We start from the raw sequence: 27,130 nt of genomic DNA on the forward strand, positions 1-27,130 counted from the left end.
TGTATTGATCAAATGATAGTATCATGATATCACTACCAAGCACCCAACTCAACTTTATTGTTCCGACTCCTCCCAAAAAAAAATGCAAAATGTAAGGTGTACTACAACAAAAGCAATTACAAGTAAATTAGAGGGTATTTGGATTCCTCCATGTGAAGACATACACGGGAAACACATCAACCGTTACAACAATGCTTAAAAGAATCTCAAGCTAGACATCTATAGAGCTAAAGTCTTTTCACAATCAACACATATCACATAGTTTATAAGAACCAAAAACTTCCATTTATCTTAATTCAAAGAGAACATGGATGATAAGAACAGACGAAAGCGAAGATTGGCTATTCATATATATGAAATGGAGGAAAGTGATTTTATTATATATTTAACATGAAAACTGTTCTCAAATCACATATGATCTAATACAACATACATCCCTCAGTAAAGGTGATCTGAACTCCAATCATTTGTGCCACTCACACAGGAAGAGAAATTGTGGTGCAGATCTTGCAAAATAAGGCTGCCATCTAGCTTGCACTCCTGTTGTATTTTTTATTCCCCTTAATTTTGTTAGAAGCCACGCCTTGAGGCTGATGCATGGGGTGTTACTTACCCCAGACTTGTTTGTACTGATGTTTAATTGGTGCTATTATGCTTACCATAAACCAAAAACAAAAGAATTGAACCACCAAAAAAGTAAAAGAAAAGAGAAATAACACATAAATGGGCGAGTTCATATTGGATTCATTATTCACCAAATTAAGGTTACTGTTCCAGCAACCTAAATTGATGAGTTTGAAGTAGGCTCACCGTTCACCAATTCAACGCTACTGTTCCAGTAATATAACTGGGTGAGTTTATAACCAGCCAAAATAGTCACTGAAAAGCTAAGATTAGATCCAGAGCTAAGAAGCAAGGCTTGCCAGGCCATAGCCCCGGGAGCAAAATTCTTTTCAATTATTTTCTGCATCAATTCCATTGCTTTACAAACCAATCCTTTTTGACACAACCCAAATATTACCTCATCAAATGTCTCACATCGAGGACAAAAAAAACTTCTCCAACATTTCCTCAGACAAAACACAACTTCCATAATTTCACCTTCACCAACAAACCTTTCAGCATAATTCTATATGTCCGAAAGTTGAATTCAACACCCTTGTCTATCATGTTCCTCACAAGCTCCCTCATCCTACTCAACTCCCCAGCCTTACACAAGGCATCCAATATAATATTACAAGTAATCATATCGGGCTTGCACCCCAACTCCTCCATTGAAACAATCATCATAATCCCAGCTTCCACACTATTCTGCTCATACAAACCATAAACATACACATTATAAGTATAAACATTAGGAGCCAAACCCAACACAAGCAATTCATCAAACACCTCATCTGCTTTCCCAAAATCCCCTTCCACAATAACCCCTTTCAAAGCCACAGTATAACAAATAATGTCAGGCTTAATCCCATCTACTTTCATCTGATTCAAAACCTCCTACCCTTATCACATTAGAATACTCCATTATCCCAGGACAAAAACCAAAAACTTTCATTCTTTTCACAAACCCCATTACCTCAAAACCACACAAACACTCCTGTTCATACAAAGTTCTCAATATCAAAGAACAAATCTTGGAATCAAAATCATACCCATCATTTATCATACATTTCAAAATCTCAATAACATATCCTACCCTTCAATCCTTACATTCATTTTCCATTCACTGTGTGGCTTATGTCCAAAATATCTTTAACATTGAATGGTTTCAGCGCTAGCTTGCAATCTATGTAGAATTCCTACATGACACTTTTTTAACTTAGAAGTTTAAGACTGTAACAAGAAGCTTATATATCTTATCTTCTCATCAAACATGTAAACACAATAGTCATTTGAATTTAGTAAAAACCCAATAACAAGCTTAAGTATGGGTTGCACTAGTTCAAGAAACTTCTGAAGTGCTGTCCAAAAGCAGCAGCCTTTTTCCTTATATTGTCTTGCTGGTGTTTTATGTGCAATTTACCATGTAGGCTTTCAATCTAGAAAGTCCTCTTTTTTTGCAATATCAAGGGGAAAATTCCCAAATTAAAAACAAGCTTACTAAAAACTAGCATAATTGAAGTAGATGCCAAATGCAAATTAAATCTTCAAGCATTCTTCCAGGTACCATAGGAATAAACTCAACATGGCAAAAACAGCAAATAAATTACGCAAACTTGGACCTAATTACATATGCAAATAGGTATATAGCCATACCACAAGATATTACAGCAAAGCATGTGACATGCAATATCAAAGAGGAACGAACCGACATGCCACATCATGCAAAACATCCTTCATCAAATGCAATTTGACAATACTGAGAGCTCCTGCGAAACTTGCTCAATTCCTTGTGAAACCGAGGCCTATTCTTTAACTTTGGAATACTGCAAACGGTGATTTTCATTGTCTGTAGTACTCTTGCTTCCTTCAGGATTTGTCTAACAAGTTCCATCTCGATCTCATACCCCCCAAATCCTCTATAAAGACAAGTAGTAAGGTGTGATGACATACATTCAGGAACATCGAGTGGCTCCTCCAAGAAAGGGTTAGGTTTATTAAGATTAGAGCCAAGCAGAAATGAATGCTCAATGATAAGTGTCTGTAGCTTTGGAGCCTGACAAAGCAAGAGCTGTACTGCATGCCATGCATACCACTCAAACCAAATGCTACCACAAAACTTCAAGGAGGACAAATTATGAAATGTGAGCCTATCTTCATATTTAGAACCATGGCAGAGGATCTGTGCGGTTATTGTGCTCAATTCCATGGATATAACATTACAGAGTTTTCCCATGAAGTCCCATACTCTCTTTGCATAATCATTAATCAAATCACAATCCTCAATTTGAATGACACATTCAACCACGTTTGGGAGGTTTTCTAACACATCATCCCCGTTCAAATAACCGCTGAAGTGAAAGTACTCAAGAGCTGGGGTGTTTATCTTGAATATATACTTTGACGAAGGCTGAACATTCCAACGTAAATGTAATCTTTTCAGCGTAGCTACAAGTACAATGACATTGAACTCGTTCAAATTTTTCAAGTATTCTTCATCTACATGGAGGGTCAGATCTAGAAGAACTGGGCAGGCATTGAGGATGGTGGAGAGAGAATCGCAATTGGCAAATGTAACACAATTTAGTAGTAGAATCCTGAGACAAGGGAGAACAAAAGCAGAAGGTGGATTGAGATGAATTGCAAAACTCAATTTCAGAACCACTAATGAGGCAGAAAAGTAGAGAGTACGGGGCAACTCCATGGGTTGATGAGGAGAAGTAAGTAGGTGGAGATCAAGCTCTCGCAAATCACGGATATTGGTGGCACGGAGCCATGTGTCGACATAGAAGGGAAGACAATTGTTATACCAATGAATGCACAATTTGTGTAGTGGGGGGATTGGGTTGGAAATGGCATTTCGAAGAGTCCAGATTCTGGACACCACATCCGCAAACTTAAAATTATCATTCTTTTCATCAAAGTATCTTTTTACAAGTGCTACCTGGCTCAAGTTAAGAACAGGGACAAGAGCCCAGAGAGGCCTCCACCTGCTCGACAAAATGCTTGTCGAGACAGAGTCTCCGATTGGGAGAAAGGAGAGGATGTGGGTGAGCAGAGAGTCCGGTAGACTGCTAATTATGTCCTTGTTGTCATCAGCGTTGGTTTGGGCATTTTGTCGAACAGGTGATAGGCAAGTCTCACTGCTCACGTTTCTCCTTTCTGCTCTCTCCGCTCTTTCAATTCTCTGCCTTTCTCTCCTCTCCCTCGCCTCTGTTTCTATCCTCTGCCGCTTCATGCTTGAGTGAGTGAAAAAGGGTTTCAATTTTGGGATGGTATCAGAAAGTAGGTGGGTTTCTACTCACAGAGAAATATCAATATCATATCACATGGGGGCCAAAAACAAAAGCAAAGCACAAAATCTTCTTTAATCCAGTCCAGTCCAGTGTATTTTCTGAATCGTCAAATGCAGTACCAAAATTGTATTTCATAGAAGTAGCTCTCAATACTCAAGTAAGTAAGGTAGATCTCATAACTCTGTGACTAACAGAGCTACCAAACGCAGCAGCCTTCATTTTACTGGAGTCTAAGCTAAACTATTTGAATTTCTGGTTGCTTTTAATATTATTTTTACTAAATGATGATTATCATATACTTTATTTGATTTTAGGAGGAAATATTTGTCACTAGATTTAATTAATGAATGATATTTGACTTTGTTGTTTGAGGAAATAAAGAGATATAGAAAAGTGGAATAATAGATAATATTTTAATTTTCTCTTATAATATTTGTTTGGAAGAATGTAAATGTAGAGGGATATAATATATAATTTGTATAAATTTATTCTTATATCCCTCTTATATAATATAAGAAATAATGTTTTTTAATCATTAGATAATAAAAAAATTTTACTTTTTCATAATATTATATATATATATATCTATATATATATATATGTAATTTTTATTTTCAGAATTATATACTATATATTTGTATTAAAGGTGAAAACCACCATTTAGTTCCAAAAAAAAAACCCACCATTAATTAGAAAAGAAAAAAAAAGCCACAATTGATTTCTAAATAATAAAAAAATACCAAAACCAACCGATTTAGAAAGCACGTTGGGAGGAAAAGAACCCCCAAAAAAAAAAAAAAAAAAAAAAAAAAAAAAAAAAAAAGAAAAAGAAAAAGAAAAAGAAGAATGGTGAGGCGCCTACCGCATGCCTGTCAGACTACGGAGTGCAGACAAGTTGCATTATGTTTTGATTGTTTTCACATTTGTTTTCTCTACAAAAACGGAGAGATCTAATTTTGGTAGGCTAGGGAGAAAAAATAATTAAATCCCACCAAAAATCCTTCCAATTTTCTTTCCTTACCAAACAATCCAAAATTCTATTTTCTCTATTTTTCTCTTCTATTCTTCTTATTTCACCTCCAACCAAATGTAGTTTTAACTCGGATAAGTGGGTTAGATATATATGTGATTACTGATTATTGGTACATTGTGATTACTGATTTATTATAATTTTTATGATGGATTACTCCAAAAGTATTTAAGAAGTTGAACCTACTTTTAATAAGAAATTACAGACAGTAAATTTACTATATGACTTTTGAAATAAACCGATTGAATTTTAATACACTAACAACATTTAAATGAATATTAACTATCACCAATTTGGTATTGTAAATTTACTCATTTAAAAATAAATAAATAGGATTTAAAGAATGTGGACATAATGCCCTAGTGTGGTTTGATGGCAGTGTGGGACAGTTCATTTGGGGTGGCTTGAAGTTTGATTTATATATGGTGAAGGGATTACTATAGATTTAGAAATCTATTTTCTTCATAAATTTCTATTGAAGTTTCTCATGGTAGGTTCTGATTCTTATGAACTACGATAATTACACAAGAACCAATAAATTCTCATTTTTATCAAAGTTCATGGGCGTTTCATTTTGAAAATAATTATACAATTATAGAAAATATTTGATAATTTTTCCGAATATTAAAAATTACCCTACTATATATGATTGATCTTGGGGAAAATAAATTTCTTTCTATGTAAAATAAGTCAAACACCCATTAATGGGGTCTTCCATTGCTAATGGTAAACAAAAGCATTAAATAAAATAATACAGTAATAATACTACTTCCTAAACCCAAATTAGCACCATTGCATTTTTTTTTTTTTTTTTATATAAGATAGAATTTTTACTCTAGTCTAATCTAAGTGTATATGTGTGTGAAGCTCCCTCCTAGAGACTTGAACTCCGACCCTTACCCCCCACACCCCATAAGTCCTTATACTTGTGGAGTGACCATCGCACCAAAAGTGTGCGGTGGTTAGCACCATTACATGTTATTAGTGGGCGTTCGTGAAAAGAATATCAAGTCATTGATGTGTATTAAATTTGCTGAGAAATTTAATGTGGGTCTTGTGTCATTAGACTTACTTACTAGGCAAGCAAAGGCCAAGTTAGTGTTTTGTGGAGTTTAGCTTATCATATAAAATAGAGTGAACAATAAAATAGGAGGTCAAGACTCAAGAGTATAAATGTAGAAAAGAAGTTAAATTTAATATTTTAGATCCCACATCTATTTTTGGATTTTTTAAAAAATAATTCTGAAATCATTAAAAAAATATGTTCATTTAAAAAAAAAAAAATTCAAACCAAATGGTTTCTTATGATGAAGCTAGGAAATTTCCAATGGCCTAATTAGGCCAGTTGAATTCCCGTATGGCACATATATATATTCTTAAAAGTTAAAAATTGAAAGAGAGTAAGAAATTAACTGTTTAACTGGTAAAAGTCCGATGTAAACAAAAACGAGAGATAGTCCTCAATATTGTTGTAGGGTCCCGCTTATAATGTTGTAGAGCGAGAGTGAGACTGTGAGAGCCATAACTATCTTGTATTTACATTTTCTTAATTTTTAAAAAAAAAATTTGGTTCTATTATTTATAGAATTTATTTCCTCTTGTTATTTATTATAGGTAAAAATGCTGTTGCTTTTATTTTATTTTATTTTTTGCTAGGTAATTGCGGAATAGAACCCCGAGCTAACAGATACACAGTACTGGTATGGCACTAGATATCACTAGGCTACAAGTTTCGGTGGTAAATGCTGTTGCTTTTGAACCTTAAACTTGGTGCTCAAATATTTGGCCTGGTCATCCTTGTCCACAATTCACAGTCGTTCTCGCACTTCGCAAGCTTACAATTAGCAGCACTGTTACTATTTACCATATGAGCTTGTTTGGAGAAAATCACGTTCATATGTAAAGTTGAAACAAAGTTGAGTCCATTTTTTGTTGGTTTAGTTTGATTACTAAAATAAGCCGTCTGTGCTATGAGATTTGCAGTTTTCTGCTTGTTCTGTAGTACAACAGAACAGAGTACTTTCCAAATGCCAAATTTGGTTCAGTGGACATACAAAGTTCATAAAAGTGAGGAGTAAGTACTATCGAGTGTGAGTGTAGCTGTTAAAGCTCAGGCCAAGAAGCAGAATTGCAAGAAGAAGGAGCAGAGTTCACGCGACATCGTTTTGACTAAAGGAATAAAAGTTGAGTCAAAGGAAAACGGCACCATTCAGATTAATGAAGACGCGTACACCTTAATGAAGACATGGACTGTGCACATGCCAGACTTAAAATTTCCAAAGATATATATAAATAAATAAATAAATATATATATATATATATATTAGCTTCTCAAAAAATAAATAAGATATATATAAATAAATATATATATATATATATATTAGCTTCTCAAAAAATAAATAAATATATATATTTTAGCTTCTCAAAAAATATATATATATATATATATATATATTTGGACAAGTTCCAAAGGATATTCTGTTGTCTCACAGGTCCAAGATGCTTGGTCTTACATTAAAACTAGTCGAAGGCCCGTGCATTGCACGGTTTTTGTAGAATATATATAATTATTATAACCAAATAAGTAATTATTATAACGAAATGAATAAATTGCATTAGTATAACAACCATCAAATATAAAATGATAGCACCTTAATACAAAATTATCTTCTAACATACCAATTGTGCTATTATAATATCATTTGTAGTTATACGTATCAAACTATTCGCATATGAATATTATATCTAATGAATCTACAATATAAGTGATTTGCAGTATTGTTAACAATAATATTAATGATTAAAATCTTTAGACAAAGTAACATAAAATTGATCACTTTTTAAAGATAGAACTATTCAAGGACTGTGCACATGCCAAACTTAAAATAGTCAAAAGATAGAACTTGCATGTTAGAGAGAAGCATACCGGTAGGGCCGGCTGGAGAATATATAGATAATGATCTAATACCCCCAAATAAAGAATGTCCCATTTTTAACTAATTCTATACAATGACAGCTCTAGAAATTTTTTTTAGGGTGGTCATTAAGAGCATTCATATTATTCTGCATAAAATGGCATAAGGGCCAAATTTTGCACAACCAACCTCAAAAATCATCCACATCAACTTATGTATTATTGTGCAAAATGCATTTATAGTTACAATGACCGTGCAAATATATACGGTTACTGTTTATATGCAAATTTGTTTTCTAATACTTTCTTTACTCATATTCACAGAGAGAAATTATTTGGGAGAGTAGTAAAAAATTAATAAAAAAATGATACTTTAATAAAATGTAGTGTCAAATAGATAATTTGATGTAGATATTTTTTCTTTCTCAAAAGGGGTTATGTAAAATAGAAAATTTAGCTTTTTATGTTAAAATAGATAAGAATTTTTGAATAATTTTTGCACTAGGAATTTTTGTTGTTACTCAACTTTTTGATTTTTGTAACTGTGTTTACCATTATTGGTCTTTGTAACTGCATTTTAGGGTTTTCATTTTTTATTTATGGTAGACAATATATATATATTATATAATTTTTTCCCTAGTCAAAGTGTTCATTTAAACACCTTAACCATAACATGGAGCCGCCCTTAATTCTATAATATAATATATTTATGTGTACATTTTAAATTAAGGCTTCTTTAATCTTTAGGCCTATTTTCAGGAAAAATTAATAATAATAAGGCCCATTTTTTTAGCCAATAAAATGCATTGTGTATTAAAAAGACCCTTCTAATACTCACACAACACAGAAAATGAAGGTGAAGAGACAAAATTAAGTTTAAAAAGGCCACACTAACACATTTACACACCTAGTAAGAACCTTTTATTTTACTAATACTAGACTACTACCATGATGGCGTTATCACGTGTTTTGTTAACTTTTTATTATTATTTTAATTTCCAATAGTTTATTTAATTTGGATTGTTTAGGAATATTTTTATTAGTTATTCTTTTAGAATAATTTACTTTATATTGTACTAATTTATTAAGTTATGTGATAAATACATGTTTATTTGTGCAGATTTAGAGTACAAAGTGATCACATGATTTAGTAAAGTTGCAATCTCGTTTTTGATATATCAGGTTCCATTGTTCTATTCTTTAAATTTTATTTTAATTAAATTGTAATTTTTTATTATAAATAGTGTTTTATTTATTTAGAAGTATTTCTTAATTATAAATATCTATTAAAAAATGGATACAAAAACTTTAAAAATAAAGAGAAAACTTGAAAAATAAATTGAATCACAGAAATGATCTATGGATAAATTTGTTACTAGTATTAAACAAAACACAACAGAAAATTAGGATGAATATATAACAAATGAAAATAAAAATCATAAAAAATAATTAGAAGATAATGAAATTATACAACAAAAAGATAATAATGAAAATAAATTTTATCTAATTAATATTTACATATAAGAAAATGCCCCACTTAAAGTTTTCGCCTTAGGCTCCAAAAGTTGTTGAGCTGGCCCTGCATACCAGGGAAAGAGAGAGAGAGAGAGAGAGACAAACATGTGTTAGAGGAGAGAGAAAAAGAGAATAAAAAAATAAGAAAAAAATTTACCATTTTTGCCTTATAGTTCTACTAATAGAATGGTATTGTTCATCCATGCTAAAATTTTTAGCATTTTTTAAAATTTGATGTGTGAAGTTTTTGGTGTTTGGTGTGCAATGCTAACCTGATGCTAGTGTTCTTAGTTGGTCTACAATATAAAGTATAGGTATAATGGGTTTGTAGAAAGATATAAAGCTAGACTCTTGGATAAGGACTACACTCAACAAGATGGGCTTGACTACTTTCAGATCTTTTAACATAAGCCAACAAGGATTATTTTAGAAAATGATCAAAATTAATCATTTCTATTGCAATATTGATTTAATTGTGTATTTTTACTAGTAACTATATATTTATTTAATTTGGTGCTTGTTTTAGAAACTATTTATATAAAACGACAAACTTAGGTACAATTTTTTATTTGTTGTACTTTAGGTTTCTTAATTAAAATTTAAACAAATTATTGTATGGCCAATACAATAAAAATTATGTTACTTTCCCTAAAACGATTACATTTAATGTAATATATTTTTTGAATTTAAATGAGAAACATATTGTATAGAACCTAAGAAATTGTCTCAAATGTTTAACGCATAGGCAAGATAACATGCTTTCTACAAGGTTGGCATAAACCTCACCAATGGTATCTACCTAGATTTTGGTCTATCTTTATATAAAAACGTGTGTAATTATATATTTGTACATATATGTGTACATGTGTTAGAATTAGTGTCAAAATTTTTTTTTTGGATGATTCAATAATTACGAGCGGGGGGATTTCAACATCTGGAAGTAACAATTCAGCTAAAGACATTTGGCATGTGTTAAAGTATTTCAAAACATTTTATTGTGTAACAACAAAATCTATGTTGAAGTGAAAAGGTTGCACCAAATTACCAATTAGGGGTGTCCACGAGTCAGTTCGGGTCGGGTTTGTGCCCAACCCGAGACCCACCCGCCGGACTCGGGTGAAGAACGTTCTGACCCACCGCTGACCTGTGAGAGAGTCAGATCGGAAAGGTCAATTTTGCGCCGGAAACACGGTTGATTCAGTCGAAACCGTCCACGGTGGAAAATCCGGCCAAAATAGTTAATTTCAAGCCAAAATGCGCTAGATCCGGCGGAGATCTCACCGGATCTGGTGAGATCTCACTAGATCCGGTGAGATTTCCACCAGATCTGGCTGAGATCTCACTAGATTCGGTGACATCTCCCCAAATCCGACCTAAATCTCATAAAAATCTAAGGTATTTTGACCAAAAACTCGCTAGGAAATTCTTATTTCGTCGGATTTCGTTAAGGCTCCAGTCGGGTCAGTTGAGGTGGGTTTTAGAGGAGAGAACCCGCCATCCGACCCGCCGAACTCAGTTTTTGGGCTTTGCAACCCGCCGCCGACCACCGAAGCTCATGAATCGGTCGCAAGTGGGTCAGTTCCGGTCGGGTCTGGTCGGTTGGATCAGGTCCGGTTCTAGCTGGACACCCCTATTACCAATGACCTTTAGGTCGCTTGGCCTAGTAGTTTTGAGTGTTTCAAACGTCCAATGTTTAAATCTTCATCTCTTATTTGAAATATATACATAAATACTATGAAATTACCCGGAAATATTAAGTATACAATTTAAGCACAGCACATGACCATACCAATATATAGGCAGCTAAGTTATATGGACATAAAACATATAGTCCCTCAACAATGTGTTCTTAAAAGATTTTATTATCATTAAATACTAGTGTAGGTGTTACACACAACAAAATTTTGTTACAATAAAATTATTATGAAATTTTAGGGATCAATTCAATATAGCATTTAAGCATGGCGCAAGACCAATATATGGGGAGGTGAAGTTAGCTAGGGCCATAAAATTGTATCGTTGATGAATTAAATTTTCTAATTTTTTTTTTTTTTTTTTGAGGGGAAAATTTTCTAATTTTTTTTTTTTTTTTTGAGGGGAAAATTTTCTAATTGTTAATAAAGCGGTAGTGATCATCCTTTTGTTCCTACAATCAGACGAAGAGAAAATGATAAAAGTTAATGTTTTAGTCTAATATTAATTGAGTTGTATACTAATAATATATATATATATATTTATATATATAATCTTTATTATGAATTCTTATAATTTGTTTAACATAAATCTCTTAAAAACAAATTAAGAATAATTTTGAGAATTAAACCGATTATAATTATTTGCGTTTTTTCTTTTGTTGTTGAGGGAGATAAACTAGAAGCTAAGCTAAATGGTTCAGAATTATTGCTATAAATTACCAAGTTAATTAAATGACAAAGTCCCACATAGGATAGAAATAGTAAGGATGAATGGTTAATATATGGTTGATAATTTCCGAACACGAACGGCCGCAAATCTGGCCACGTTGACTGTAATTAAGTTGATACATGATCCAATCTAGTCCTACATCAAAAAAAGGAATTAATCCACTCCAAAGAAGCACCTACAAAGGTAAAAAAAATGCAATGCAGAAGCACACAATCCACATCAAAGAAGCACCTCCAAAGAAGCACCTACAAAGGTCAAAAAAATGCAATGCAGAAGCACACAATCCACATCCAAAAAAATGCAATGCAAAAGCACATCAATCCACATCAAAGTAGAGAGACAAAAAAATGCAACGCAATCCACATCAAAGTAGCTCCACAATGTAGTATTAATATTCAAATCCGTATTCAAATCAGAACTCCACCTACAAACTCAAAATGCAGATGCAGCTTCCTTTACTGGGTGAGAATGAATATATATTTTTAACAATTTAATTTTTACTTCTGTTGATTTCAGTATTTCATACAATTAATTTTCTCTTGGTTACTACAGCGAACGAGCTTAATCCAGAGGTTTTACTTGCTGCTCAAATAGTTCTTGGCCTATTCGTTCTCATAATCACACTATTTCTCGCGCTTCTCAGGTTTTTAACTAACAACACTTCTATGTTAGTATCTACTATGTGGTTTTTACTTTTACATAACTTGGAGCTTCCAATATAAATAAGTTGAAACAGAGTGTGCACTGCTTCATGCTCTGTTTTTGTAAATAACTCTTTTTAGAACACATCAAGAATAATTTTGAAAAAAATGGATTAGAAAATCTCAATTGCACATGAATCATGATGGGTGAGAGAGTTTCAACTTCTTCCTCCCCACAACCCATTATTGACACTGTAAATTTTTTCTAACAATCTGTTTTTGTTTCAGATTTCAGCAAGTTGAGTCGGTCCTAGAACTCATTTCTGAAGTACTTGGGACTCTTGACCGCATTGTTGTTCGACTCCTACGGTTAATAAGAGATCTTCACCAAATAATCTCAATGGCAGATGTAGGGTGAGAAAGTATTTCAACTTCTTTCTCCCCAGAACCCATTATTAACGCTCTGTCAATTTTACTGTTATTCTGACAAATCCATTTTGTTTCAGATTCCAGCAAGTTGTGTCAGTCCTAGAACTCATTCATAAAGTTGTTGGGTCTCTTGCCAACTTTGTTGTTCTACTCCTACTACTGATACGCATATGCAGAAGGATTTGATCCATTTGGACTGCAAGACAAGACTGTCGCACACTTGCACTAGTCTCTTCTCTCTCCAAATTATTACTGAAAAAAACATGTGTAAAACAAACTTCTTATGCTCTATCGGTCTGTCTATAAAATGGAACCAGCAAGTTTAGAAAACGCAGAGATTCGCTTCCTGAGTTCTTGGTTGTATTTCTATTTTGCTGCCTGTTTGGGAATCAGGTTGATACACATATACTTATGATTTATGCAGATCTTATTGTTATTTTGGAACTTGGCTGATTTTGATAAATATGGTGTAGTTTTCTTGGGTGTATACATCTTTAATTTCTGCCCTACAGATTTTTGGGTTTATTTGTCATCAGAAATTTATGTGGTCTTAATCTTGGTATTCTGTGTTATATGTGAAATTTATTTCATTTCTGTGAGAAAAAAAATGCTTTCTTTTTCTCAACTCTAAGTTGTACTATATGATTTTCAGCTCATTTTGGTCTCACCGGGCGTTTTTAGAATATTTTGGGTTTGATCTGGTATTTTTTAGGAGAAAGTCTCTATGGGTTTGTTATAATATTTTAATAGAATGAATTGTAGAATAGAGAGTGAGATGTAGATTAGATTGTAAAAGTGGATCTATAAATTTGAAAAGGGAAAAAAAAAAAAAAAAAAAAAACTTTTTAAGAGCTAAATTAGAGAAATTATAAAAGATAGGTGTGCATGCTCTTCTACATATTCATTCTCTTATATTAACTCAAAGTAGAGTTTTAAAGAATACAAAAATTTATCAATCTAAAGTAGAGATACAAGAAAAATAAAAAAATCCACCCAAAAATTGAGAGAGAGAGAGAGAGAGATAGAGAGAGAACTATGCATAGAATGGAAGGGATAGTTACAAATTTATAGTAAAATTGTGTGAATAAGAAGAGAAAAAATAAAGGAAGGTGAAGAGAAAGAGAAAGAATGATATTAAAGTAGATGGTAGTGGGGAGATGAAAAGGTAAGGGATGGAGAAGGTTAGGAAAAGTGTAAATATTAAAAAAAGTAAATGTTAAAAATAATTATAAGAAAATTAGAAAGAAAAATGATAATGAGGTGGACACTGATGTGGCTTAACTGGAATATAGCAACAATAAATACTACGTTTTGGCTTTTAGATATATATATATATATAGATATAGATAGTGATGTCATTCTGTTAACGTTCACTTAAAACTAAAATAGTTTTGGTGTGAGAATATTATGACAAGGAAGGACAAATGTAGGGAAACAATCATATGAGATAGCTTAGTTCCATTGTGTATCTAAATGGAACATTTAGATGTTGGTAAAAATTTTAATTGATGTAAAGGGAAAAAAAAAAAAAAAAAAAAAAAAGATAAAAATCTTTTGACATTGAAACGATCCATGAATTTCTTAGAGCAATGCAGGACCATGTAGAATTGTATTTGCTAGCATGCATTGCTAATGGAAGCATCTATGGTCTACCGTCCACACGATTATGATATTTATGTAAATTTAGTTTGGCTTATTTGTGCTTCTTTTATTCTTAGCATCCTCTTTGTAAATTTTTTTACATATCTTATTTTGCTTATTTCATAGTTCAAATGCTCTTTGTATAATTATTTTATATTACCAGTTTTGAGGCACGTGTAAATCACTATTAGATAGTATCATTGTATTACATGTATTTAATCGTGTGATATCTTACTTCAATAAAAGTTAACTATCTAAATAATATGTGAACAGCTCTTTTTTAAAACAAAAAAAATAGAAGAAGTATAAAAAAAATTAGTCAAGTGGATCACAAAAGCAAATTCAGTGGGTTCTACTACCCTGTATTTATCAAATAATAGTGTCATGATATCACTACCGGGCATCCAACTCAATTTGATTGTCCTGAGTCTTCCCAAAAAAAAAAAAGCAAAATGTATGTAAGGTGTACTACAACAAAAGCAATTACAAGTAAATTTGAGGGTATGTGGATAAGGAAACACATCAACCGTTATAGCGGTTCTTAAAAGAATCTCAAGCTAGACATCTATAGAGGTAAAATCTTTTCAAAATCAACACATTCCATATAGTTTATAAGAACCGAACGGTTCCATTTATCTTAATTCAAAGAGGACATGAAAGATAAGAACAGACAAAAGCGAAGACAGGCTATACATAAATATGAAATGGATGAAAGTGATTTTATGATATATTTAACATGAAAATTGTTCTCAAATCACATATGATCTAATACAAGACACATCCCTCAGTAAAGGTGAGCGACAGCCTGATTAGTTTGAACCACATTTTTGTCTGCATGCAGTTAACCTTATTCAGCTCTGAACTCCAATTATTTGTGTCACTCCTCCATTGAACCAATCATCTTAATCCTAGCTTCCACACTATTCTGCTCATACAAACCATAAATATACACATTATAAGTATAAACATCAGGAACCAAACCCAAACCAAGCGATTCATCAAACACCTCATCTGCTTTCCCAAAATCACCTTCCACAATAACCCCTTTCAAAGCAATAGTATAACAAACAATGTCAGGCTTAATCCCATCTACTTTCATCTGATTCAAAACCTCCTACCCTTCTTTCACCAAAACCCTTATCACATTAGAATGATCCATTATCCCAGGACAAAAACCAAAAATTTTCATTCTTTTCACAAACCCCATTACCTCAAAACCACACAAACACTCCTGTTCACACAAAATTCTCAATATCAAAGAACAAATCTTTAAATCAAAATCATACCCATCAAAATCAAAATCATACAATTCAAAATCTCAATAACATATCCTACCCTTCAATCCTTACATTCATTTTCCATTCACTGTGTGGCTTATGTCCAAAATACCTTTAACATTGAATGGTTTCATAGCTAGCTTGCAATTTATGTAGAATTTACTAAATGACACTTACTAAACTAATAAGGTTGAGACTGAAACAAGAAGCTTGTATATCTTATCTTCTCATCAAACATGTAAACACAATAGTCATTTGAATTTAGTAAAGACCCAATAACAAGCTTTAAGTATGGGTTGCACTAGTTCAAGAAAATTCTGAAGTTTCATTAACATTCAGCCACAAAGATGCCATGAATTTTCTTTTTCTCCCTCCTAATCCCCTCCACTTTTCCTTGAGAATTTAGTCATGTAACTTGCAGACTAGGTTGAAAAACATTGATAACATAGTTGTTAAAAGGCTGAAAAGGTATCCATTGTATTCATCAAAGAAGAGAAGGTGTGCATTGTATCTTTTTATCCTCTGCCAAAGTGCTGTCCAAAAGCAGCAGCCTTTTTCCTTATATTGTCTTGCAGTTGTTTTCTGTGCAATTTACCACGTAGGCCTTCAATCTAGAAATCCCTTCTTCTTTTTTTTCTTTTTTCTTTTTTTTGCTGTATCAAGGGAAAAATTATCAAACTAAAAACATGCTTACTAAAAACTAGCATAATTGAAGGAGATACCAAATGCAAATTAAATCTTCAAGCATTCTTCCTGGTACCATAGGAATAAACTCAACATGGCAAAAACAGCAAATGAATTAAGCAAACATGGACCTAATTACATATGCATATAGCCATACCACAAGATATTATAGCAAATCAGGTGACATGCAATATCCAAGAGGGACGAACCAACATGCCATATCATATGAAATGTCCTTCGTCAAATACAAATTGACAATTCTGAGAGCCCCTGTAAAACTTGCTCAATTCCTTGCGAAAATGAGGCTTATTCTCTAAGATTGGATAACTGGAAACAGTAATTTTCATTATCTTTAGTACTTTTGCTGCCTTCAGGATTTGTCTAACAAGTTCCATCTCGTTCTCATACCCCCCAAATCCTTTATAAACACAAGTTGTAAGGTGCGATAACATACATTCAGGAACATCGAGTGGCTCCTCCAAGAAAGGGTTACGTTTATTAAGATAGCCAAGCCAAGATGAATGTTCAATGACAAGTGTTTGTAGCCCTGGAGCCCAACAAAGCAAGAGCCATACTACATGCCACGCATACCACTCATACCAAAGGTCACCACAAAACTTCAAGGAGGACAAATTATGAAATGTGGGACTATTTTCATGATTAAAACCATGGCAGAGGATCTGTCCAGTAATTGTGGTCAATTCCATGGATATAACATTGCAGATTTTTCCCATGAAATCCCATACTCCCTTTGCATAATCATTAACTGAATCACAATCCACAATTTGAATGACAGATTCAACCACGTTTGGGAGGTTTTCCAACACATCATCCCCGCTCAAATAACCGTCGAAATGAACGTACTCGAGAGCTGGGGTGTTTATCTGGAATCTGTACTTCGACAAAGGCAGAACATTCCAACTTAAATGTAATCTTTTTAGCGTAGCTACAAGAACAATGACATTGAAATCGTTCAAATTTCTCAAGTATTTATCATCTACATGGAGGGCCAAATCTAGAAGAACCGGGCAGGCATTGAGGATGGTGGAGAGAGAGTCGCGGTTTGCAAATGTAACACAATTTAGTTGTAGAACCCTGAGACAAGGGAGAACAAAAGCAGAAGGAGGATTAAGATGAATTGCAAACTCCAATTTCAGAACCACTAATGTAGAAGAAAAGTAGAGACTACGGGGCAACTCCATAGGTTGACGCGGAGAAGTACGTAGGTGGAGATCAAGCTCTCGCAAATCACACATATTGGTGGCACGGACCCATTTGTCGACATAGAAGGGAAGACACCTATAATACCAATGAATGCACAATTTGTGTAGTGGGGGGATGGGGTTGGAAATGGTGTTTCGATTCTTTCGAAGAGTCATGATTCTAGGCACTATATCCACAAACTTAAATTTCCCATTGCTTTCATCAAACAATTCTTCTCCAAGTTCTCTCTGGTCCAAGTAAAGAACAGGGACAAGAGTCCAGAGTGGCCTCCACCTGCTCGACAAAATGCTTGTCGAGACAGAGTCTCGGATTGGGAGAAAGGAGAGGATGTGGCAGAGTAGGGAGTCCGGTAGATTGCTAATTATGTCTTTGTAGTCATTAGTATTAGTTTGGGCATTTTGTCGAACAGCTGATAGGCAAGTCTCACTTCTCACATTTCTCCTTTGTGCTCTCTCTGCTCTTTCAATTCTCTGCCTCTCTCTCCTCTCCCTCTCCTCTGTTTCTATCCTCTGCCGCTTCATGCTGTCCAATTTGAGTGACACTGAGTCAAGTGGGTGGGTTTCTACTCACAGAGAGATATCGTATTTCACAGAAGTAGCTCTAAAGGCTCAAGCAACAAAGGCAGATCTCATTGCTAATCTGTAACAGAGCTACCAAATGCAGCGCATTTTACCAGAGACAGCTATCACAAAACGCCACAGCGTTTTGTTTAAGTGGTGTCATTCGTTGATTGGTGATTCCCTTTTCTTAGTGGATTCGGTTAGGCCGTTAAGGTAGTTAGCATTTGAATAGGGTTTTTAAACTTTGTTTTAATTATTATTTGTTCATTAAAAAAAAAAGTACATTGTGCTTAATGTTCATCACTATGGCCTTTGATGAATTGCCCCGAACAATTTAAACAATCCATCGAGTAGCTTGTATCAAATCTTATCTCTCTCTCTCCCTTTCTCTTAGAGAAAGTATAATCTGATTCCAAAATCACCATTTTTGTAAATTGCTGTTGAAGAAGGTGTTCTTGAAGCAGCCCAAGGTTTTCCTATGGTAAGATTTGACATTATTCTTCCAATAGAGCTATTTTTATACTCCTTTCTCAAGTAAAGATTTTGGTAACATGCCTTAATCCATAGCCAGGTGTTAATCTTTTATCAGAATACTAGTTTCATCTATTTCTGAATTTTAAAATAGAGGGAAAAGAAAGTCATGGCATCTCTTTAGCAAACATGTTAACATTTATGGCCTGTTTGGAAGTTTAGAGAGTGATGAGAGTAGTGGGGAGGAGAGTAAAGGGAAATAATTCACCTCCACTTTGTTTGGATATTTTTAAAATTAGTAAGAAGGAAGAGAGTAATTAGTCATTCCCCTTATTTGGATGTTTTAAAATTTTGGATGGAGATGAGAGAAAATAATTAAAATAGACAAATTTACCCCTATTTGAAAATGGACTTGCAACATTGGTCTATTATTAATTTAGAAAGGGTAAATTGGAAAATTTATCTAGTCAATAATTTATCTACTCTATTCTCCCTCCAAATATCTCCAATTTTGGGGAATTAAAAATGAGGGGTTAGAGGTGGTTGAAACCCCTCCAAACTCCTCCCCCTCATTCCTTAAAAAACTTTCAAATAAGGTAATTGAATTACTTTCCCTCCCTCTACTCTACTCCCCCTCCTTTTTTAAACTTCCAAACAGGCCATTAATTACAACATGCCTTAGTGTATATTGAAAGATCTTCAAGTGATGCCTTTCACTTAAGGTTCATTTAAAACTAAAATAATTTTGGTGTGAGAATAATATGGTGAGTGTAAGGACGCAATTTGGGTCCCTAACCCGAAGGATAAATGAACTCAGGCCCAAAAAGCCCAATAAAATGAATTTGTAGAGAGTGGGTTGGAAAACCAGGCTTTAGTGAGTTAGACAACAAGTAAAGTAGATCTAAGTGACAAGAAAATGTAAGTAAACTGGTTTAATCTAAAGAAAATTGTCATCGGCACAGTCCGAGGAGATTAGTTCTTATATATTGATTCTCAAGTTTGGTTACAAGTTCAGTTCTTGATTGCTACAGTGTTTTGTTCTTAATTTCTCGATCCCCTTCTCTCTGGATCTTCCTTCCATTTTATACTATTTTCCCCTTTCATCTCCACCTTCTACGTGCAGATTAGATTGTGGGTGTTGATCCTTGTTCTATTAGCACATTTTTGAAATCTTTGGGTAGTAGCTATAAGACTGAAAGTTACGTTCAGATATCACTTCCTCATTAATGCAGCCAGAAAGTTAGCTGTAGAACCTTTAATGCGGTGGTAGCAGCTTTTCCTTCAGATATTTCATAACTTCCCTATATCTTGTTCCTTCTTGATACTTATCCTTATCAGTGGAATTGTCTGAAACGTTGCCTTTGATGTTGGACCATACCTTCCGACCTCAGCTTTACTTAGCTGAGGAAGCATTCATCCTCAAACCACTTCCCTAAAACATAACGCCTAAATTCATTCCTTTATTTATCAGTGCTGACCTCGATCTCATGTTTTTCCATCCTTGGGCTTATGAGATGTCCTCGGACTGGGCCACCGACCCAATACATTCTACTGGACCTAATATCCCTACAGTGAGGATAGACAAATGTAGGGCAGCAACTGTATAAAATAGCCTAGTTCCATTGTGTATCTAAATGGAACATTTAGATTCTGGTAAAAATTTTACTTGATGTAAAGGGGGTTAAAATCTTTTCAAACTGAAACTATCCATGAATTTCTTATAGCAATGCAGGACCTTGTAGAATTGTAGTTGCTAGCATGCATTGCTACTGGAAGCATCTATGGTTTACAATCTACACAATTATGATATCTATGTAATTTTGGTTTGACTTGTTTGTGCTTCTTTTATTCTTACTATTCACTTTGTAAATTTTTTTTTTTACATATTATGTTTCGCTTATTTCATAGTTCAAATGCTCTTTGCATAATTAGTTGACATTACTAGTTTTGAGGCACGTGTAAATTACCATTAGATGGTGTTATTGTATCATATGTATTTAATTGCGTGATATGTTCCTCCAATAAAAATGAACTTTATCTAAATAATATGTGAACAACCCTTTTTTTTAAACAAAAAATAACTTAAGTATAAAATCTAGTCAAGTGGATCTCAAAAGCAAATTCAATGGGTTCTACTACCTGTATTTACCAAATGATAGCGTCATGATATCACTACTAGGCACCCAACTCAACTTGATTGTCCTGACTCTTCCAAAAAAAAAAAAATGTGTGTAATGTGTACTACTACGACAAAAGCAACACCAATGCTTAAAAGAATCTCAAGCTAGACAACTATAGAGGTAAAGTCTTTTCACAATCAACACATCATGTAGATTCTAAGAACTGAGAAGTTCCATTTATCTTAGTTCAAAGAGGGCATGGATGTCTATCAAAAAGGAGAAAAAGAGGACATGGATGATAAGAACAGAAGAAAGCCAAGACATGCTATACATAAATATGAAATGGAGGAAAGTGATTTTATTATATATTTAACATGAAAATTGTTCACAAATCACATATGATCTAATACAATATACATCCCCCAGTAGAGGTGAACGACAGCCTGATTAGTTTGAACCACATTTTTGACTGCTTACAGTTACGTTAATCAGCTCTGGACTCCAATCATTTGTGCCACTCACATAGGGAAAGAAATTATTGTGCAGATCTTACAAAATAAGGCTGCCATCAAGCTCACTCTTTTGTTGTATATTCTGATCCCCCTAATTTTGTTAGAAGCCACCTTGAGGCTGATGCACGGCCAGCATGGGGTGCGAGTGTGTGACTTAACCCAGACTTGTTTGCACCGATGTTTAATTGTGCTATTATGGTTCCTTTACATGAAAAACAAAGAATTGAATAACCAAAAAAGTAAAAGAAAAGAGAAAAAAATACATAAATGGGTTAGTTCATATTTGATTCAGCATTCACCCATGCAAGGCTACTGTTCTAGCAATTAACGGGGTGAGTTAAACCAGCCTAAATAATCTTTGTAAAGTTCAGTACAAATCCATAGCTAAGAGCATTCTCATCAGGTGTGCCAAATGTGCCAAATGCCAAATATTCGGCACATTTGACACACCAAACACAAAAACAAGTCCTCATTAGCCGTTCCAAATCTCAAAAAATTTGGAACATATCTACAGTACCATCTCAAATATGAGACGATACGGACAACAATGCCAAACACTGTTTGGCTTATTTAATTCGTTTTTTCTCTCTCCTCCATCATTTGGCTCTTTCCGTCTGCAACCCATCTCTCTCTCTCTCTCTCTCTCTCTCTCTGTGTGTCTGGCTCTCTCCATCTGCAACCCACTCTCTCTCTCTCTCTCTCTCTCTCTCTCTCTCTCTCTGGCATTCTCATAGCCGTCTCGCCACGCCAAGAGACAGAGACCGCCCAAGCTCGCCACTGATCACTGACCCACTTTGCGACGAAGAGGAACTCCAGTGTGAAGGACATGGTGACCGGAAGTGAAAACTTCCATCAGCAACGGCAACGGAGGCAGTTTGGGATGTGGGTTTGTTTGATTTGGTGGATGGGATGCGGTTTGTTGAATTTTATAATTGATTCGGTGGATTTGGGATGTGGGTTTGTTTGATTTGGTGAATGCGGGTTTGTGCCGATGATAGATGTGGGTTTGTTTGGTTTGGTCTCTTTGGTTGTGTTTTTTTTTTTTTAGTTGAGGTGGCGTTGGTGGCCGTCAATGTTGTTGCTAGTGGTGGCCGTCGGTGTTTGTGCCGGTGGTGACCGTTGGTGATGATGATGAAGATAGTGATAGGAATAGAGAGAAGGTAATATATTATTTTAATGTGTAGTAAATATTATTTTAATGTTTAGAATTGAAGTATAGAACATCTTATAAAGGTATGTTGTAAAATGATGTGTTAAAATGATAAAGTTGGTTTTTGGTGTGTCAAAATGGAATTTTTTTTGAGAGAGCTGATGAGAATGCTCCAAGGAGCAAGGATTCCAGGTCATAGTCCTAGGAGCAATATTCTTGCCAATTATTTTTCTGCATCAATTCCATTGCATTACAAACCAATCCTTTTTGACACAACCCAAATATTACCTCATAAAATATCTCACATCGAGGACAGTTCAAATTGTCCAACGTTTTCTCAGACAAAACACAAGCTTCCATAATTTCACCTTCACCAATTAAACCTTTCAGCAGAATTCAAAACATCTGAAAGTTGAACTCAACACCCTTATTTCCCTGTCCCTAACAAGCTCCCTCATCCTAGATCCTAGTAAATTTCCTAGCCTTGGAAAATGCATCCAATATTACATTATAAATAACCACATTGTATAACAGACAATGTCAAACCCAACACAAGCAGTTTTCATATTGGGTTTGCACTTTGCACCCCAACTCCTCGATTGAACCAATCATCTTAATACCAGTTTCCACGCTATTTTGCTTACACAAGCCATAAACACACACATTATAAGTACAAACATCAGGAACCAAACCGAACACAAGCAATTCATCAAGCAACCCATCTGCTTTCCCAAAATCCCCTTCCAAAGCATAGGATAACAAACAATGTCAGGCTTAATCCCATATACTTTCATATGATTCAAAACCACCAGAGCATCAAAATCCTTCCTTTCTTTTACCAAAAACCTTAATTACATTAGAATAATCGATTATCCCAAAAAATTAAAAAAAAAAATTAAAAAACTTTTTCATTCTTTCCACAAAAGTTTTAAAAAAAACACAAACCCTCTTGTTCATGCAAAGTTCTCAATATCAAAGAACAAATCTTTGAATAAAAAAAAAAACCCATCATTTATCATACAGCTCAAAATCTCAATTGCATATCCAACCCTCCTAATTATACATGGAGCTTTAGTCATTATCTTAAAAGTTGACCCTTCAACCTTTATATTCATTAACCATTCAGTGTATGGCTTATGTCCAGAATATCTGTAACATTGAATGGTTCCATAGCTAGCATGCAATCAATATAGAATTACCTAAATGACACATTTTAACTAATAAGGTTGATACCGTCCCAAGAAGCTTATATGTTGTCTCATCAAACATGTAAACACAATAGTCCTTTAAATTTAGTAAAAACCCAATAACAAGCTTAAGTATGGGTTGCACTAGTGCAAGAAACTTCTGAAGTTTCATTTACATTCAGCCACAAAGAAGCCATGATTTTTATTTTTCTCCTTCCTGATCGCCTCTCCTTTTCCTTGAGAATTTACTTCCAGAATGACTAAATATATTTGAGACTTATAGACATGTAACTTGCAGACTAGGTTGAAATAATTGATAATACGTTGTTATTAAAAGGCTAAAAAGGTATGCATTGTGTTCATCAAAGAAGAAAAGGTGTGCATTGTATCTTTTTATCCTCTGCCAAAGTGCTATCCACAAGAAGCAGGCCTTTTCCTAATGTTGTTGTCCGGCCATTGTTTTCTATGCAGTTTACCATGTAGGCTTTTAGTCCAGAAATTGATTTTTTTTTTTTGGTTGGTTTCTATATCAAGGGGAAAAATCCCAAATAAAAAACATGCTTACTAAAAACTATAATAATTGAAGGAGAGAGCAAATACAAATTATATCTTCAAGCATTTTTCCCTGCAGCATAGGAATAACCTCAACATAGGAAAAACAGCAAATGAAGTACACAAACATGGACCTAATTACATATGCATATAGCCATACCAAAAGATATTAAAGCAAATCACGTGACATGCAATATCCAAGAGGAACGAACCAAAATGCCAGATCATGTGAAATGCCCATCGTCAAATGCAATTTGGCAATTCTGAGAGCTCCTTTGAAACTTCCTCAATTCATTGCGAATACAAAGCTTTCTCCTTGAGCCTAGATAACTGAGTAAGGTGATTTTCATTGTCTTTAATACTCTTGCTGCCTCCAGGATTTTTCTAATAAGTTCCATGTCTTTCGTAGTCCCTCTTAATCCTTTATAATGACACGTTGTAAGGTGTGATGACATACATTCAGGAATATTAAGTGGCTCTTCCAAGCAAGGGTTAGGTTTATAAAAATTAAGGCCAAGCAAGATTGAATGTTCAAAGGTAAGTGTTTGTAGCTTTGGAGCCTGACAAAGCAAGAGGTGTAACACATGCCACGCATTCCAGTCAAACCAAATGTCACCACAAAACTTCAAGCAGGACAAATTATGAAAGGTGGGAATATCTTCATGATTAGAACCTTGGAAGAGGATCAGTGCGGTAATTATGCTCAATTCCATGGATATAACATTATAGAGTTTTCCCATGAAGTCCCATACTCTCTTTGCATAATCATCACTCTTCTCACAATCCTCAATTTGAATGACACATTCAACCACATCTGGGAGTTTTTCCAACACATCATCCCTGTTCAAATAACCTCTGAAATGAATGTACTCGAGAGCTGGGGTGTTTATCTGGAATATGTACTTCGACGAAGGATGAACATTCCAATGTAAATGTAATCTTTTCAGTGTAGCTACAAGTACAATGACATTGAACTCGTCTAAATTATTCAAATATTTATCAACCACATGGAGGGACAAATCTAGAAGGACCGGGCAGGCATTGAGGATGGTGGGGAGAGAGTCGCGGTTTGCAAATGTAACACATTTTAGTAGTAGAATCCTGAGACAAGGGAACACACAAGCAGAAGGAGGATTGAGACGAATATCAGCCCCCAATTTCAGAACCACCAATGTTGTAGAAAAGTAGAGACTACGGGGCAACTCCAAAGGTTGATGAGGATGATAATTACATAAATGGAGATCAAGCTCTTGCAAATCACGCAGATTGGCGGCACGGACCAATGTGTCAACATAGAAGGGAAGGCAATAGTGATACCAATGAATGAACAGTTTGTGTAGTGGGGGGGTGGGATTGGAAATGGCGTTTCGAAGAGTCCAGATTCTTAGCACTATATCCACAAACTTAAATTTTTTATTCCTTTCATCAGGGTATGGCTCTATAAGTTGTTTCTGGTCCAAGTGAAGAATAGGGACGAGGGTCCAGAGAGGCCTCCACCTGCTTGACAAAATGCTTGTCGCGACAGAGTCTCGGATTGGGAGAAAGGAGAGGATGTGGCAGAGGAGGGAGTCTGGTAGACTGCTAATTATGTCTTCGCCATCATCAGTGTTAGTGTGGGCATTTTGTCGAACAGATGATAGGCGGCGGCGACTCGTACTTGTCACATCTATCAGCCATCCCTGATCTCTCATTTTTGCTCTCTCTGCTCTTTCAATCCTCTGCCTCTCTCTCCTCTCCCTCTCCTCTGTTTCTATCATCTGCCACTTCATGCTGTCCAATTTGAGTGAGTGAAATGGGTTTCAATTTTTGGGATGAGATCAGAGAGTCGGTGGGTTTCTACTCACTCTAGTTCAAACATAAATATTACCGTTGGTAAGGTACACCCTTTTCCTAAAAAGTAAAAACCCAACTTTAGCCACTCTATTCTAAAGACGAAAACGCACAAAATGAAAAAAACTCAATAGCTGAACACATATTACCGTTGCTGGTGACCAAACTCCTTTCCGGAGTCACCACGGCAACCACGCCTCACGCTTCGACGGAATCATCTAGATGTCGCCGCCTCGTGCCTTGCTGCCTGAAACGTCGTTATTGCCGCCAATACCTCGCCGGAAGTGCCGGTGGCACTGGCATCTCTAGAGAAACAAGAGAGATAAAGAGAACTCTCTTGCATGTCCTCGGTCCTCACCCCAGGAGAAGGCTGGTAAGAGAAGATAAAAAGTTTTTTTTGAGAATCGAGAAGATAAAAAGTTGGTTGAAGTGAAATGTGTGGATAACAATAAGAGAAGTTAATAATAATAATAATAATAATAACAAAAGAAGAATAAGAAGAAGAAGAATTGGTTTTTTTCAAAAAAAAAAAAAAAAAAAAAAAAAAAAAAAAAAAGAATTGGGTGATAAAAATAAAAACAAGATTAAAATTGTATATCAATCAAATTCAAAAACAAAAAACTATTAGATAAATTTCCTATAACTTTTCCTTAGAGTTAGGGGTGACAAAATTAAACACGACCCGTGAACTCGACACGATACAATATGAAATTAGTAGGTTATGAGTTGAGGTTTAATGAGTTCATGTCATATTCGAGTTAACACGACTAACTCATTTAATAAATAGGTTGAGTTAGTGCTCAACCTATGAAATTTGTTTGACCCGTCTGACCCATTTAATTAAATAATATTTTACCAATATTTCCTTCAAACCCTAAGTATATAAGCTTATTATTTGTTATGATATATTTTTTTTTGACATATTATGATTGATTATTTGTGATATTGAGATATGTTTTAGTTTTGAATGATTATTTATGATGTAATTACTCGTTAGTTTTAAATTTTATATTAAAAATATTTATTTGTTTGTTTTTTCATAATTTTTTTTTCTCATTTTGATAAAAATC

General features: G+C 34.4%; 2 protein-coding genes across 3 annotated transcripts in view; both read right to left on the minus strand.

Moving 5' to 3' along the window:
* LOC126692500 (putative FBD-associated F-box protein At3g50710) overlaps positions 1–26,494 on the minus strand; it is a 34,141-nt gene extending 7,647 nt beyond the window's left edge. The window contains exons 1-3 of one of the 2 annotated variants that reach the window (XM_050388127.1): positions 26,210–26,494; positions 24,879–26,120; positions 15,334–17,096 (exon numbers count right to left, since the gene is read on the minus strand). In XM_050388127.1, the coding sequence (XP_050244084.1) occupies positions 16,676–17,096; positions 24,879–25,999 (1,542 nt within the window). In that variant the 5' untranslated portion in view covers positions 26,000–26,120; positions 26,210–26,494 and the 3' untranslated portion in view covers positions 15,334–16,675. Of the gene's footprint in view, positions 1–15,333; positions 17,097–24,321; positions 26,121–26,209 lie in introns of those variants that run through there. The other variant, XR_007645033.1, reaches the window with a different exon arrangement.
* LOC126691088 (FBD-associated F-box protein At3g52670-like) lies at positions 712–4,164 on the minus strand. The gene is made up of 3 exons (XM_050386168.1): positions 2,327–4,164; positions 1,580–1,600; positions 712–1,500 (listed from the first exon to the last, which is right to left on the minus strand). The coding sequence occupies exons 1-3, from the start codon at positions 3,839–3,841 to the stop codon at positions 1,072–1,074; spliced, it is 1,965 nt and encodes a 654-aa protein (XP_050242125.1). The 5' UTR covers positions 3,842–4,164; the 3' UTR covers positions 712–1,071.
* Positions 26,495–27,130: the final 636 nt, after the last annotated feature.

Source organism: Quercus robur, chromosome 7, assembly GCF_932294415.1.
Source record: "Quercus robur chromosome 7, dhQueRobu3.1, whole genome shotgun sequence".
In the NCBI taxonomy this organism is placed as follows: domain Eukaryota; kingdom Viridiplantae; phylum Streptophyta; class Magnoliopsida; order Fagales; family Fagaceae; genus Quercus; species Quercus robur.